We start from the raw sequence: 12,668 nt of genomic DNA, 5'->3' as shown, positions 1-12,668 counted from the left end.
AACGTCAGAACGCACTGCGCCACACGACCATGGAACAGTCACGTGGAGTTCTGGGAGAAATCCCTCTGTAGATATCTCCCAAAAAACCGAGATCTGTTCTGATCCACAGGGCATGCAGGACACCTCACAGCTCTGCTAGTATGGATAATAATGCTGAACCCAATAACTCCTCTGTGTACAACTAACCTGTATTGTTACCTTGACCACACCTAACTGTGGTAACCTGCGTGCGTGTGTATCCTGTGTACAGGACCTTGTGTGCAGTGTCCTGGTGTGTCTAACAGTGCTGTGTGTGCCCCTCTCCTCAGCTCTGCTCTATGCCCTCTTGTCCCTCACAGGCCTCCGTATCCACCATGGCTCATCCGGCTGCTGTGTTGTGATCATGATGGCCCTTAACTGTTCAAAACTGCTTTAAAATGATCAAATCAGTTCAGTTCACCTGTGTGGTTTTATAACATAACTTGCTGCATGACAACTCATGGTTTCTCCCTCTCTCCCTCTCTCCCTCCCTCTCTCCCTCTCTCCCTCCCTCTCTCCCTCTCTCCCTCCCTCTCTCCCTCTCTCCCTCTCTCGGCTCTCTGCAGTCATTGCTTGTCCCAGGGAAAAGTCCCAGTAAATATGGACGCCGCGGCAGTGCCATAGGGATAGGAACGATAGAAGAGGTTCATGTTTAACTCACTCCTCCCTCACTCCTCTCTCACACCTCTCTCACTCCTCTCTCACGCCTCTTTCACTCCTCTCTCACTCCTCTCTCACTTTACATTTCTCACCGACATTCATTACCAGAGCATCACATGACATCACAGGGAGATATGACAACAGCCCTCAGCGAAACAACCTCCGTATTAACCTCGCTCATAGACCATAATAACAAGATGGCTACTTCGTTTGAGTTAATATATAATTGCCCTGTCGACCCATTACCAGGGTACTGCAGTGATCCACGTTCTGCCTGTAGATGGTTGTAGCACATACCATCTTCTATGGAGCTTTTTTAGTGTCACCAGAACCCAAACCTGAAATCATTATTATTTGAAAAAACAGTGTGAAATTCATTCAGGTATGCAAAAATTCATAAAGTTAAAATTCAGGTTCGGGTCGAAATTCAGGTTCAGGTCAAAATTCAGGTTCAGGTTGAAATTTAGGTTCAGGTTGAAATTCGGGTCGGTAATGCATCCAGGATACTTTTTTTGCACAAATACTACAAATGCGATGCCACTCACTCGCAGAGGTTTAAATTACACTGATGGCGTGTAGGAACATTCACTGATATCCATACATCTATAATAATAAATCCTTTAAATTTACAGTGCTGTCGTTAACGGTCTACCACTATAGATTAGCGTACTCTCCTATAATCTTAATTTGACGTGATTGCTAAACAGTATTCTGAACTAGTAATATAGAGCCGTCTAGCTGGATGTCGGCTAGTATCTTTCACTCAACATAATTTTCAAACAAAAGTTATGAACCATCTTCATTTCAACAAATGCAACAAATGGCGATTCGGGGCTCGTCGGGATGATTTAAGCAAGTGGCCGATACCCAGTCACCCAAAATACTCTTTAGATGCCTGTCAGCAGAGAAGGTGGTGTTTCTGGACAACAGAGGCCACAGTCACCCAGTACTGGACACACTAAGTGCCACGATTATGTGGCAGCTGCCACAGGGTGCCATTTCTGGGTGGCACAGTGGTCACTTTCGTGCTGCTTACATGCCAAACAGGGACCGCACTCTTACAGGAAATTTAGCAGAAAGACGCGCCTCCCAATGACCTCTGATATGTTTTGTGATTGGCCAGATGCAGTTCGATTAGCTCTGAGTTTGTTTGCTCATCCCAAGTATCCCGGAAGCATTATCGACCCGAATTTCAACCTGAACCTGAATTTCAACCCGAACCTGAATTTTGACCCGAACCTGAATTTCAACCCGAACCTGAATTTCGACCTGAACCTGAATTTTGACCTGAACCTGAATTTTGACCCGAACCTGAATTTCAACCCGAACCTGAATTTCGACCCGAACCTGAATTTTGACCCGAACCTGAATTTCGACCCGAACCTGAATTTCGACCCGAACCTGAATTTCGACCCGAACCTGAATTTCGACCTGAACCTGAATTTTAACTTGAATTTGTTCATACCTGAATGAATTTCACAGACTGTTTTTTCAAGTAATAATGATTTCAGGTTCAGGTTCTGGTGACACTAAAAAAGCTCCATAATGTTCGCTAGCTGACAACGCCTGTTGCTGTGGCGACAGCGTGACGTCATACAGTGAGCACTCGCGCTGCTGTAAGCTGCACTCGCTCCTTCACTCCTGCCATCGTGCAGTCAACTCACGTGAGACGTCCGGACCCTCTCACGCCATCGCCCAGTTCCGCTGAGGAGAATCACTGCTCGCCTCCAGTGCCCCACCCTCCATGTTACCTCACATCTGTCTCCACCCACCACCCCACCCCACACCACCTGGACCCCCACACACCACCCCGCCCATCTGCCGTGGCATGTACGGTCCTTGCTCATGTGTGCTAATTGTGCTGTGTGGGTAGCCCAGAAACATGAAAGGTAGGGGGAAACGAATTCTGAGACTGTTCTCGCTGAAGCTTTGAAAGCTGTTAAGTTTGTTTGTGTTTTTTTGGGTTGGTTTTGCTGTTGGGTTTTTTCTTTTTTTTTAAAGCTTTTTCAAGTCACATTTTGTACAAGCTGTAAAGTGGGAGCAGTTCTCCCCAGTTCACAGGCTGAGAGAACACAGCCCAAGAGTGAAGGCAGAACTCGTCGGGGCCTGGTGGGTCGGCCCCCTGGGCCACCACAGTGAAGGCACAATTCAGCCCAGCAGGCCAGACCCCTGGCTTTCATCTCGGAGCTGTACGGAAGGCCGGCCTCTGCGGCCAGAACCCCCAGCCCCACAGGGCACACTTTACCCAGGCCCGGGCCACGTCGGTGGCTGTCCTCCTCCCTGAGATGTCGGAACGTGTCCTGTCATGATAACAGCTCCAAATCAAAGACAAATCCAAACCAAAGGAGACGCAAAGAGAGACCAGCGAGCAAACAAAACATAATAACAATAACGTAGCATGTTAGGCACAGTCCGACCCAAATGTAAACAGACATGTTGTGATGTACAGGCGACAGATGATAAGAGAATTGCTCTGATATCCTTTAGTCCAGATGGGCGTCGGGCGTCGGGCTGTGAGGTGATGCATAAGCTGAAGCTCGTCTGTGCTGTTTCTCTCTTGCAGTCTCTAATCATTCCTGGGAAAAGTCCTACGAGGAAGAAGTCCGGCCCGTTCAGCTCTCGCCGAAGCAGCGCCATCGGCATCGAAAACATCCAGGAGGTGCAGGAGAGAAGGTGAGGAGCCACGCTGCCCAGCCGAGGGAGCCGCTCGTGAGACCACCTCGCTGAGCACCTCCCAGGCAGGGCCTGCTGTTTTAGCGTGCTTCTCACTGGAGCAAGGTTGTTTGAACGGTGTGTGTGTGTGTGTGTGTGTGTGTGTGTGTGTGTGTGTGTGTGTGTGTGTGTGTGTGTGTGTGTGTGTGTGTGTGTGTGTGTGTGTGTAATACAAGGCAGGCTTAAAGATAAAGGGAGACAAAGAATTCACTGTGTGTCATTTGTGTGTGTGTGTGTGTGTTCATGCCTGGTGAAGGGGCGCTACTGTTTTGTCAGAGGACAGGTCTGGGTTCTGGTTCTCTCCGCCTGGCATCAGTGTTTGGAACGGCAGGCCGGTCATGGATCCCTCCAAGTACAGAAGGCAACATTGAGCGCCGCCTCTCTAAACAGAGGGCAGCCCGGCCCTTTTGATAACCTAGAAATGCCGCCGTAGACTTGAAGCACTAAGCTATTGCGCCTTTGATCAAATCAATGGCGCATTTGAAATGCACTAACTGGCCTCCACAACAAGCTTAAATTACTCAACTCAGCACTGCATGCAGAGCACGAATCCTAAAAGAGAGAGTGTCAATCCATGGGAAAAAGAGGGTGCTTAACACAAGTTCAAAGCGTGTGTGCTCTCCTCACGTGTCCTCCCCTCACGTGTGTTCTCCTCATGTGTCCTCCCCTCACGTGTCCTCCCCACACGTGTCCTCCCCACACGTGTGTTCTCCTCATGTGTTCTCCCCTCACGTGTCCTCCCCTCACGTGTGTTCTCCTCACGTGTGCTCTCCTCATATGTGTTCTCCTCACGTATGCTCCCCTCACGTGTGCTCTCCTCACGTGTGCTTTAAGGGCCACGATTTCAGGTGCTAGTCTTGAGCTACGCAATCTCTGCTTCACTGTGAGAGCACGAAAAAGCTGTTGTCACTCTTTCTTACAGCCGCTTCCATGTGTGCTCTCCTCACGTGTGCTCTCCTCACGTGTGCTCTCCTCACGTGTGCTATGCGTAAACGTGCCGGGTGACGGGGACCACAGATATGCAGGAGTGATGATTGATTAATACCTTCTCAGCCAATGAGTTCTCATCTTGTACCTTTCAAACCAGCGTGCCAAGCACAAGCCTGCAAAAAAAGTGCAGATTTGAAAACAATATGGAGGAAGTTGTTTGAGTGTTGTGAAATCACATTTCTCTTATCCGCTCCTTCTGTACATTAGGTAAGAGTTGAGCTATTTAGGACTCCTTGCACGTAGTCTATAGTGAAGGGGGATTTTGTGCTGTATGATAAAGGATTCCAGTGCTGAATGTGTTCGAACGCCTAGCCGTGCATCAGAAGCAGGATTATCAGCACTATTCCATGACTCGCTGTGATTGCTGTGAATTTCCAGCATTCGTTTTGATTGCAATGCTGGCGGAATAAACAAATTGCTGGTGTAGCGTTAAACACTGCACCCAGGGCTCTTACCGCAATTTTCGCAAAAACCAACACATCAAGTGCTGCCTTCTTTACACATAACTCCCGCCGTGTTGTGCCCTCTTGCCCTCTCAAGGTGTGTTCAGAGGGGCATTACTGAAACACGCAGCACAAAAACACCAGACTCAGAAATACACCTACTGTCGTCCAGAGCACCATGTCTAATGGCTTACACATTGGCACGCTGATGGAGTTCTTTGTATTTTTATGTAAATTGCAACGCAGTGCAGCTTTCAAAATTATTTGCTCTGTTTGGATATTCCTACCACTGAATCACTGATCCATCTTATTATTTCCAAACCGATGTCTAATACATTTCAATACTAACCCAGTCAGCAACTAGACGTGAGTGGTATTGTAAAATGTTTAGGAGAATGCCTCTACTGCCATCTAATGGTCAGTGGGTTTATGTCCAGCACTCAGAAAACTCCTGACAGTGGCCATGCCTCCCAGGACCCCAAGTCTGAAAATTCGTCCAATCAGAGCTCACCTGAGGTCCTCGTTACTAAGAACAGGTAGGGCAAATGACCATGTCAAGGAACTCCTACTCACAGAACATGGCATTAAGGATTTTATATATTTTTTTTACTATTTAGGGTTTGGCTAAAACATCAATAGTGCAGTATTTAACTCCAGTGGTACATAAGTGTGTGTGTGTGTGTGTGTGTGTGTGTGTGTGTGTGTGTGTGTGTGTGTGTGTGTGTGTGTGTGTGTGTGTGTGTGTGTGTGTGTGTGTAGCTCAGCCATGTGCTTCAGAACTCCCTCAATCCCTGAAGCTCAGGACTTGTCACGTTCCTCCTCGAACGCCAGCAGCTTTGCCAGTGTGGTGGAGGAGAATGAGCCAGACGTCCCAGAGGACTATGATACGGGCCTGGTGAGAACCGCCCAGGCCCCAGAACTCCCGCCAGCTCACACAGCACCAAACACACACACACACACACACACACACACACACACAGCAGCGTGTCCCGGCTGCAGGCGTAAGCATTTCTGTTTGCGCCCGCAGGACAGCGTGTCCTCGGCAGGGACGCCACACACGCGCGACTCCTTCACTTACAGCGGGTGGCCAGAGGACAGCACGAAGAGCACGGGCACCGCCAGCAGGGGGAGCTCATCCGGTGAGTTCACATCACACTCAGCCATGAAACCCGTCTGAACCGTGGCCCGGCATTCGTCGTGATTGGTTCAGACCGCCTCTGATGTAGATGCAATTAGACGAAGAGATGTCCATCCTCGCACAAGTCCCGGTTAGACAAGCGTGCCTGAGTGAGTTCAGTGTGCCGCTGTGAGGTAGGGGAAGTGTGTGAAGACTCACCCGGACTGTTCCTGACCCGGCTGCAGGCCGACCCAGCCACCCAGACGGCCGGAAGGGCAGCGAGCCAAATCGCCCAGACATCCGCATCAAGCTGGAACGACCGCATGACCACCAGTCGACGTCGGTAAGACGCCCGGCAGCACCGGTCCAAACGATCACACTGCAGCTGTTTACGCGCTCCGCTCCTTTAGCTTGAGTCAACTACATACATGTAAATACATGCTGGAGACTTTCTGTCACTTTATGGTGTCATTCTCTGAAACAAAAGTAATTTAACAATGTGTTTTATGAATTCTGTTATCTTACAGTTTGAGGTTCAGTGATGTCAGTATGTGGCTTTGGGTTCTTAGTTTTTAGGGTTTAAACAGTTAATTCAGTTAATTTCCCAGCATACATCAGTGTATGGTTCTTATCTTCTCTGCATTTGCTTTAAAATAATGGTTCTTAGAGACATGAAAGGGTCTAAAAATATTCTCCACACCATAAATAAACACAGAGCAGAATCATGCATGCATATGTAATGTAGATGCATAGATTTATGTGCACATAAGAGAGGAATTGTCTGTTTCCTTTAACCCTGATACTGTGCATGCATCTCTTTGTGTGGGCCCTGTGCAGAACTGCTAGCATCCCCCACATGATTGCTTCATGGATTTCCATCAAAAGGTCAGCTCTCTCTCACAAGAGCCTCACTAAACTACTAAACTCCAGCAAACCCAAACAAAGCATTACTGTAGGAAATAAATCAATATGAACCATTACACTGTAAGATAAAAGGGGGCAGATTAAAAGCCTTTTTGACTTTGATCAGCTAAATATCGACTTTTTACTTTTAGATGTTAAGAACAAAGTGAGAATGTAAATTCAAAGCATTTTAGTAGTTTTCCATTTGAAAAGTATTTTTTTAATCAGTCGATGGATTTTATTTTTAATGATGGCTTTAATTCATACCAGTGCTGTTGTGCTCAGGTACCCTGTTTTCCAGTATGCACAACTGTCATCCCAATAGCATTCCCATAAAACCACCCCCTCATATAAGGGGAGCTCTGGTTTTGGCCATGACTGCTGACAACGACGACGACGATGATGATGATGATGATGATGATGATGATGATGAAGATAACTCAAGTCTGCCACTAGGGTGACAGGAGACAGAACATGATCATGTGACCATGCTCTGCACCAGACTCCATTTGTACCAGGTGGCACAGTGCAGCAGTGTGTGTGTGTGTGTGTGGTAGATGGCAAGGGTGGGCTCAGGCTGACCTCAATTGCACTGCACTACTTGTCTCTCAAAGTCCCTCCTACTCGGTACTCAGTTTTCAGTACTCAGTCTAGAATTTCAGCTTTGGATCTGTGTCTTTGCTTTCTGCTCTTTCCATCCGTGTGCCTGTTTAACAAGATCTCTGGTTATTGTCCTAAAGAAAGCTACTGTCCTAAAACTGTAAACTCTGCACCCTGAAAAAATGATCTTTCATGATCTTTCCACATTTCTGCATTCAGCAGGAGATCTTTAAGACGTCCCACGAGGAGGCGGAGGGCAGATCTGTGGCACTCACATTGCCGTGATGTTGTTGTTTTATCTTTGCCTGAAATGCAAAGATCTGAAATGCAAAGATGCCTGAAATACAAAGATTTGATATTTGCCTGAAATCACTGTTGAAACTGAATTATTTAAATTGCTTTGTGTTGCTTACAACTTGTGACAAATGGTGCAGTAATTGTAAAGGTAACGATGTCAAATCAAAGACGTTACACACTAACCTAAGTGCTGGTGTAAGGAGGGAGCAGATGGGAATATATCCTTACAGAGTCCTGCAACCAAAACCTACATTACTAACACTGATACAGAGGGACTTATGCTTAACTCCAGTAATTAAGGAATGAATTTTTAATTCTGCAGAAATCATCACAGACTTCACATGTAAATGTCTCGCCTTAATGCTCAAGCAGGTGGGTTATCCAGGAGATTTGTGTTTTGCACGAAAACCGAATCTAAGTACATCCAGCTTCCGAGTGTATGCTAAACGTTAACATAAAGGCACGTGTTCTGCCGTGAACACAACATGAAGCTGCTTAGTTCGGATTTGCCACAGTTAAAGTCCAGTGTATCAGGGTCTTGACTTCAGTGTAGCGATAAACGGTCCTTTATTTGAGTGTTATATCTGTGCAATGCAAATGCTCCTCGGTTATGTGCAGCACATTGTCAGATCTTTCATGGCATTGTGTGTTATGTTAACTTTGAGTATAAATTGGTGTTTTGGTTTCGGTATGTGGACACGCAGGCCACGTGTCCAGTAGATCTGAAAATAGTTGTTTAAAAAAAATACTTGAAGGTCTAACGTGTGCCTTCTGAGCCTCCCGTCCAGACCTGCTCCTGAAAACACGTCAGGAAGGATAAATACACTGACTGTTTGAAGATATTGTAAACTACATTTCTCTGGGATGCTTTTAGGATATCAATCTATGTACTATATCTATTAATAAGTCTTTGTAATCTGTGTATGCCAAAAATTTATTTTCTGTTTACAATATAAATTGGGGTTCTCCTTTTTGAATGCTTTGAAATGTATTTATTTTTTTAGGTTTCTTTTTTTTTTTTGCCAGAGACACTGCTTAACCTGAATCCAAAAGACAACCCGGTCTGTTAAACTCAGTAATGCCAGAATCAGTCATGTATTCTTATTTAACTAAAGATGACCACTGAAAATAGCCAGCGCAAGGTGGAGTAGTGTGTATAAATTGGAGTGGCCTTACTGTAAGAAATGTCCTTGATAAAGGAGGCTGTGAACTAGCTGTAGATATCAATGTTAATGTACATATGATGGTACTTTTATTTGTGTTTATTTGTGAGAATGATTTCGTTAAATGCGTTTGCAGTCTTGTACCTTTAGCCACTACGTGATCAGAATCAGCTCTCTGCTGGCCAAGAATGTTTGCACAAGGAATTTTCTTTGGGTAGCTCACGGCACACAGCAGAACTTTATAAATCCAACCTCTTTCTTCATTGCGGTTCTTGTCCTGAAAAACAGATACACAGAGGTAGCAAAGACTGCTGGGGAGGATTGTGTGTTAGCCACCGATTGCTGCGTTCAGATCGGTCTCCCTTTCGCGTGTGATCGCCGTGTGTTTACATCATGTTGAAACGCAGGTCTCGAGATGCTTCTGCGTTCCTCTGTTCGTACAAATAGACCATGTTTGGGTCTAATTGCTTTGGGCTGCAACTGCTTTGCCTACTTGTGCCCTTCTGTTGTGAGTTGTGGTTCATTTACGCTTTGAGTGTCCGTAGTGTACATTCAGTGCTTTTGCGAGAGAAATCAGTGCTGCTCTAAGCAGCTTGTCGATCAAACATTGTTATATGTTCCTGTGAAACTCCTGCACATGTGACTGGTTTATGCTTTTGTGCAATCAACCTTGTAAATACGGCTGTTTTGTACATAGACCTACTGCCAAGAAAATAAAGACATTTTGGTGTGATGATGTTTGAGCATTTACTGCCTCGTTCAAATACCCGCAATATCAAAATGTTTTTAATTTATTGTTTTAAAATCTGGATTTGTTTTGTGATTCATTAACATCATCTTGCTTCTTGGGTCACACATAGGTTATGTTTTTGCTTAACAGATTTCCTCGCTTTGTTTAGGGTAATACAAATGCAAATATCGCTCACAGCTGGGGTTTAACAACTGCTCTTAAGTAGACATCAGTGTTCAATTGCATCTAAGTGCTCTGCTGTTCTCTAAATTTTCTGCTCTAGACAGGCAGACACAATCACAGGCTTTGAACATTTATATCTTAAGGCAAACAGCTTAGATCACTGAACGTCTACAAGCTACAGGCATGTAAATGTATTCAAACACTAGAGGGCGCTAAATTGAACGCTCACCGAGGAGAAACGTGCTTCAAAATACTAATTCTCATTCTTCACGGTCTCATTCCGAGTTCTAGTTGAGCCAAAGCAAATGTGATTAAGTGGTTGCATTTGATAACTGAAGGTAGAGCTTTTCATTTTACATCAGCGTATAAGTGTTGAACAAACCCCGCGTCTATATTGCTCGTTGTCCTAGCTGTAACATTAAGGATGTTGCATAACTTGATAATGAGACTCATAAAATGCATTGCAGCCTTGTGCATCAAGGTTATGTGGTCAATTCAAATAAAGGTTATGATATTTAATGATGTAGGGTGTCGTTAAAAATCAAACAGCCCTATTGTTTGATAGATTTCCACCCTCGGCACTTTCTTCTAATTCACTGTACAGTTTTAGTTTCTACTAACACTCACTGTGTTTTACAGTGTCGATCATGGTGCATGTGACTGTACAGCAGCTGAGCTGAATCTCACCAGTACATCGCCAGGTTCGTATGTCAAATACAAACTTTAGTGTTAACCCAACAAGAACTGTTCCTGTGAGAGTGTATGGGAGAGTGTGTGTGTGTGTGTGTGTGTGTGTGTGTGTGTACGGACGGTTATGGGAACACGACATGAGAACGGACTGGGCCGTCGGACAGCTGGCCAGATAGACGCTTGTGGTGCGAATATCGGGGCACGCTGTCAGGCCCAGCTGGGCAGGTGTTTAGAGTGTGAATCAGAGTTTGGTGCAGTGTGTCTCAGCAGCTCCTTAGTGGCGTTAAAGCCCCCCGGCCCGTGAGAACAGTGGCCAGTGTCGCGCGCGCGGAGGCGCGAGACGGGCTGCAGATGCCGCTCGCGGGTGATGACCACAGCTGAGCGCCAACAGAGAGAAAATGAAACTAAGTTTGAGTTTAACTGAGCTCGGGGTGCGCGTGCATGGCACAGAAAGGAGCGAGAAACGCTTTGAAGTGCAACGATTACAGTCCGTGTGAACCACCTGCTTTATTGCGAAAGCTTTATTAAGCGGTTTCTGTGAAAACAGATGTAAAGGTTTTGGTGTGTGTGTGTGTGGGTGGGGGGGGGGTAGTCTCTTGCGCGTGCTGTGCATGCTCAGATCGTTGGTGATCCACGTTAGGATGTTATCGCCAAGAAACCAGCACGCCAAAAAATTATACATTATTTGTGCGTCCTATACATTCCTGTATGATGCAACATCCTGCCTGTGTTGTCTCAGAGGGTTAGGTCGTGTCGTGCAGTTCCGTCGTTAAACCTAAACTCACTGCACAGTCGTGCGGCATATATATATGTGTGTGTGTGTGTGTGTGTGTGTGTGTGTGTGTGTGTGTGTGTGTGTGTGTTTGCTTGTTTAATTCATATAACCTTATGTAGCCTATACAAAGAAGACTAGACGACCATTAATCTTCTTAAGGGAGTTGACTGTACGTCCTTATTAGGCTAAATGTGCTGTGTGATGTGGGTAGATTGGGTTGGGGGAGGGGGGGTGTAGGGATTAAAGGAGGGATGTCACGTGATTTCATACCAATCCCGTAATGTGATGAGTAATTCACACTGCACTCATCAGCTCCTGTTTAGCACCTCGTTTTTGCTTCACACCCAATTCACACACTCCATCACCACACACACACTCCATCACCTCGCTGACTCTGTGGGTTATCAGGGCTAATTAAGTGCCATCTTCATGTTGCTAAATTGCTACTTTCTGTCAGTCTTTAAACCTTACTTGACCGTGGCTAATTAAAAGTCAGTAAAGAAAGTCAGGCCACTTATTTGAACTGATGGAATTGCTTGTGCCCTGTACCTACTTTTATGCAAAAAGGCATAGGCATAATTAGTCTGATAAATTATTGCAGTTATTTTTTAAATTGCCTATTAAATTACTTTTAAATAAGATTAAACATTAAGACATGCTCCAGTGATTCAATAGCATTTTACATAAGATGTTATCAATAAGTATCAATGTTCTGATCTAGTTACATAGCAAGAATTACTGCAAAATGGATGAAGGAGAATATCAGAATGTTTAATCGTGTGTTTTCTGGTAAGAGGCACTAAATGAAATGTTTATTTAACTGTTACCATCTCAATTTTCCTTGAACAATTCCGATTCGAAACTCAGTGCTGCACTAGACATTAGACATTTTTGAACAGGATTAATCTGGACATAAACTGATGGAGCAAGTCAACATGAAATGAAACTATTGCACTGACACAAGAACAATTCACACAAACTAAAGTGACATAAAACAGTTCCTGAACACCTAAAGATAGTTGAGGCTTATAGAATAAAAGTCTTCTTACTTTTTGAGCATGAATAAGAAACAAAATCCTTGAGAACAGTTTTATTTTATGCACCTCCATTTTCCATTTCCAAATTTCCATTCAGGCACACCAACTACACAATAGCTGAGCACTGCAATTAGCCATTTGCCTTAGGAGAAACCAACTAGAGGAAATTACTCTAGATAACATTCAGGGATTCAGGGACATGCATTCGGGGTCTGACTCATGTGACAGATGTCTGTGTATATCAAGCTCAGAGCCCACCCTGCCCTATGGGTCATTTGTCAAAATTGTCTTTTCCTATAAGGCTTTTTGTTTAGACGCCGGTCCCAGAGCCAAGCTATTAAGCACACCCG

The 12,668-nt window shown here is 45.1% G+C and overlaps 1 protein-coding gene across 9 annotated transcripts in view; it reads left to right on the top strand.

Moving 5' to 3' along the window:
* rap1gapa (RAP1 GTPase activating protein a) overlaps positions 1–9,639 on the top strand; it is an 86,092-nt gene extending 76,453 nt beyond the window's left edge. For 5 of the 9 annotated variants that reach the window (XM_076991938.1, XM_076991937.1, XM_076991942.1 and 2 more), the window contains 9 exons: positions 585–662; positions 3,242–3,351; positions 3,647–3,751; positions 5,261–5,359; positions 5,583–5,718; positions 5,851–5,962; positions 6,186–6,283; positions 6,778–6,825; positions 7,129–9,639. In XM_076991938.1, the coding sequence (XP_076848053.1) occupies positions 585–662; positions 3,242–3,351; positions 3,647–3,751; positions 5,261–5,359; positions 5,583–5,718; positions 5,851–5,962; positions 6,186–6,283; positions 6,778–6,786 (747 nt within the window). In that variant the 3' untranslated portion in view covers positions 6,787–6,825; positions 7,129–9,639. Of the gene's footprint in view, positions 1–584; positions 663–3,241; positions 3,352–3,646; positions 3,752–5,260; positions 5,360–5,582; positions 5,719–5,850; positions 5,963–6,185; positions 6,284–6,777 lie in introns of all 9 variants that reach the window. The other 4 variants (XM_076991936.1, XM_076991935.1, XM_076991941.1 and 1 more) reach the window with 4 other exon arrangements.
* Positions 9,640–12,668: the final 3,029 nt, after the last annotated feature.

Source organism: Brachyhypopomus gauderio, unplaced genomic scaffold (assembly GCF_052324685.1).
Source record: "Brachyhypopomus gauderio isolate BG-103 unplaced genomic scaffold, BGAUD_0.2 sc88, whole genome shotgun sequence".
Taxonomy (NCBI): domain Eukaryota; kingdom Metazoa; phylum Chordata; class Actinopteri; order Gymnotiformes; family Hypopomidae; genus Brachyhypopomus; species Brachyhypopomus gauderio.
The sequence above is the reverse complement of the archived record's forward strand: the minus strand, read 5'-3'. Positions and strand labels throughout refer to the sequence as shown.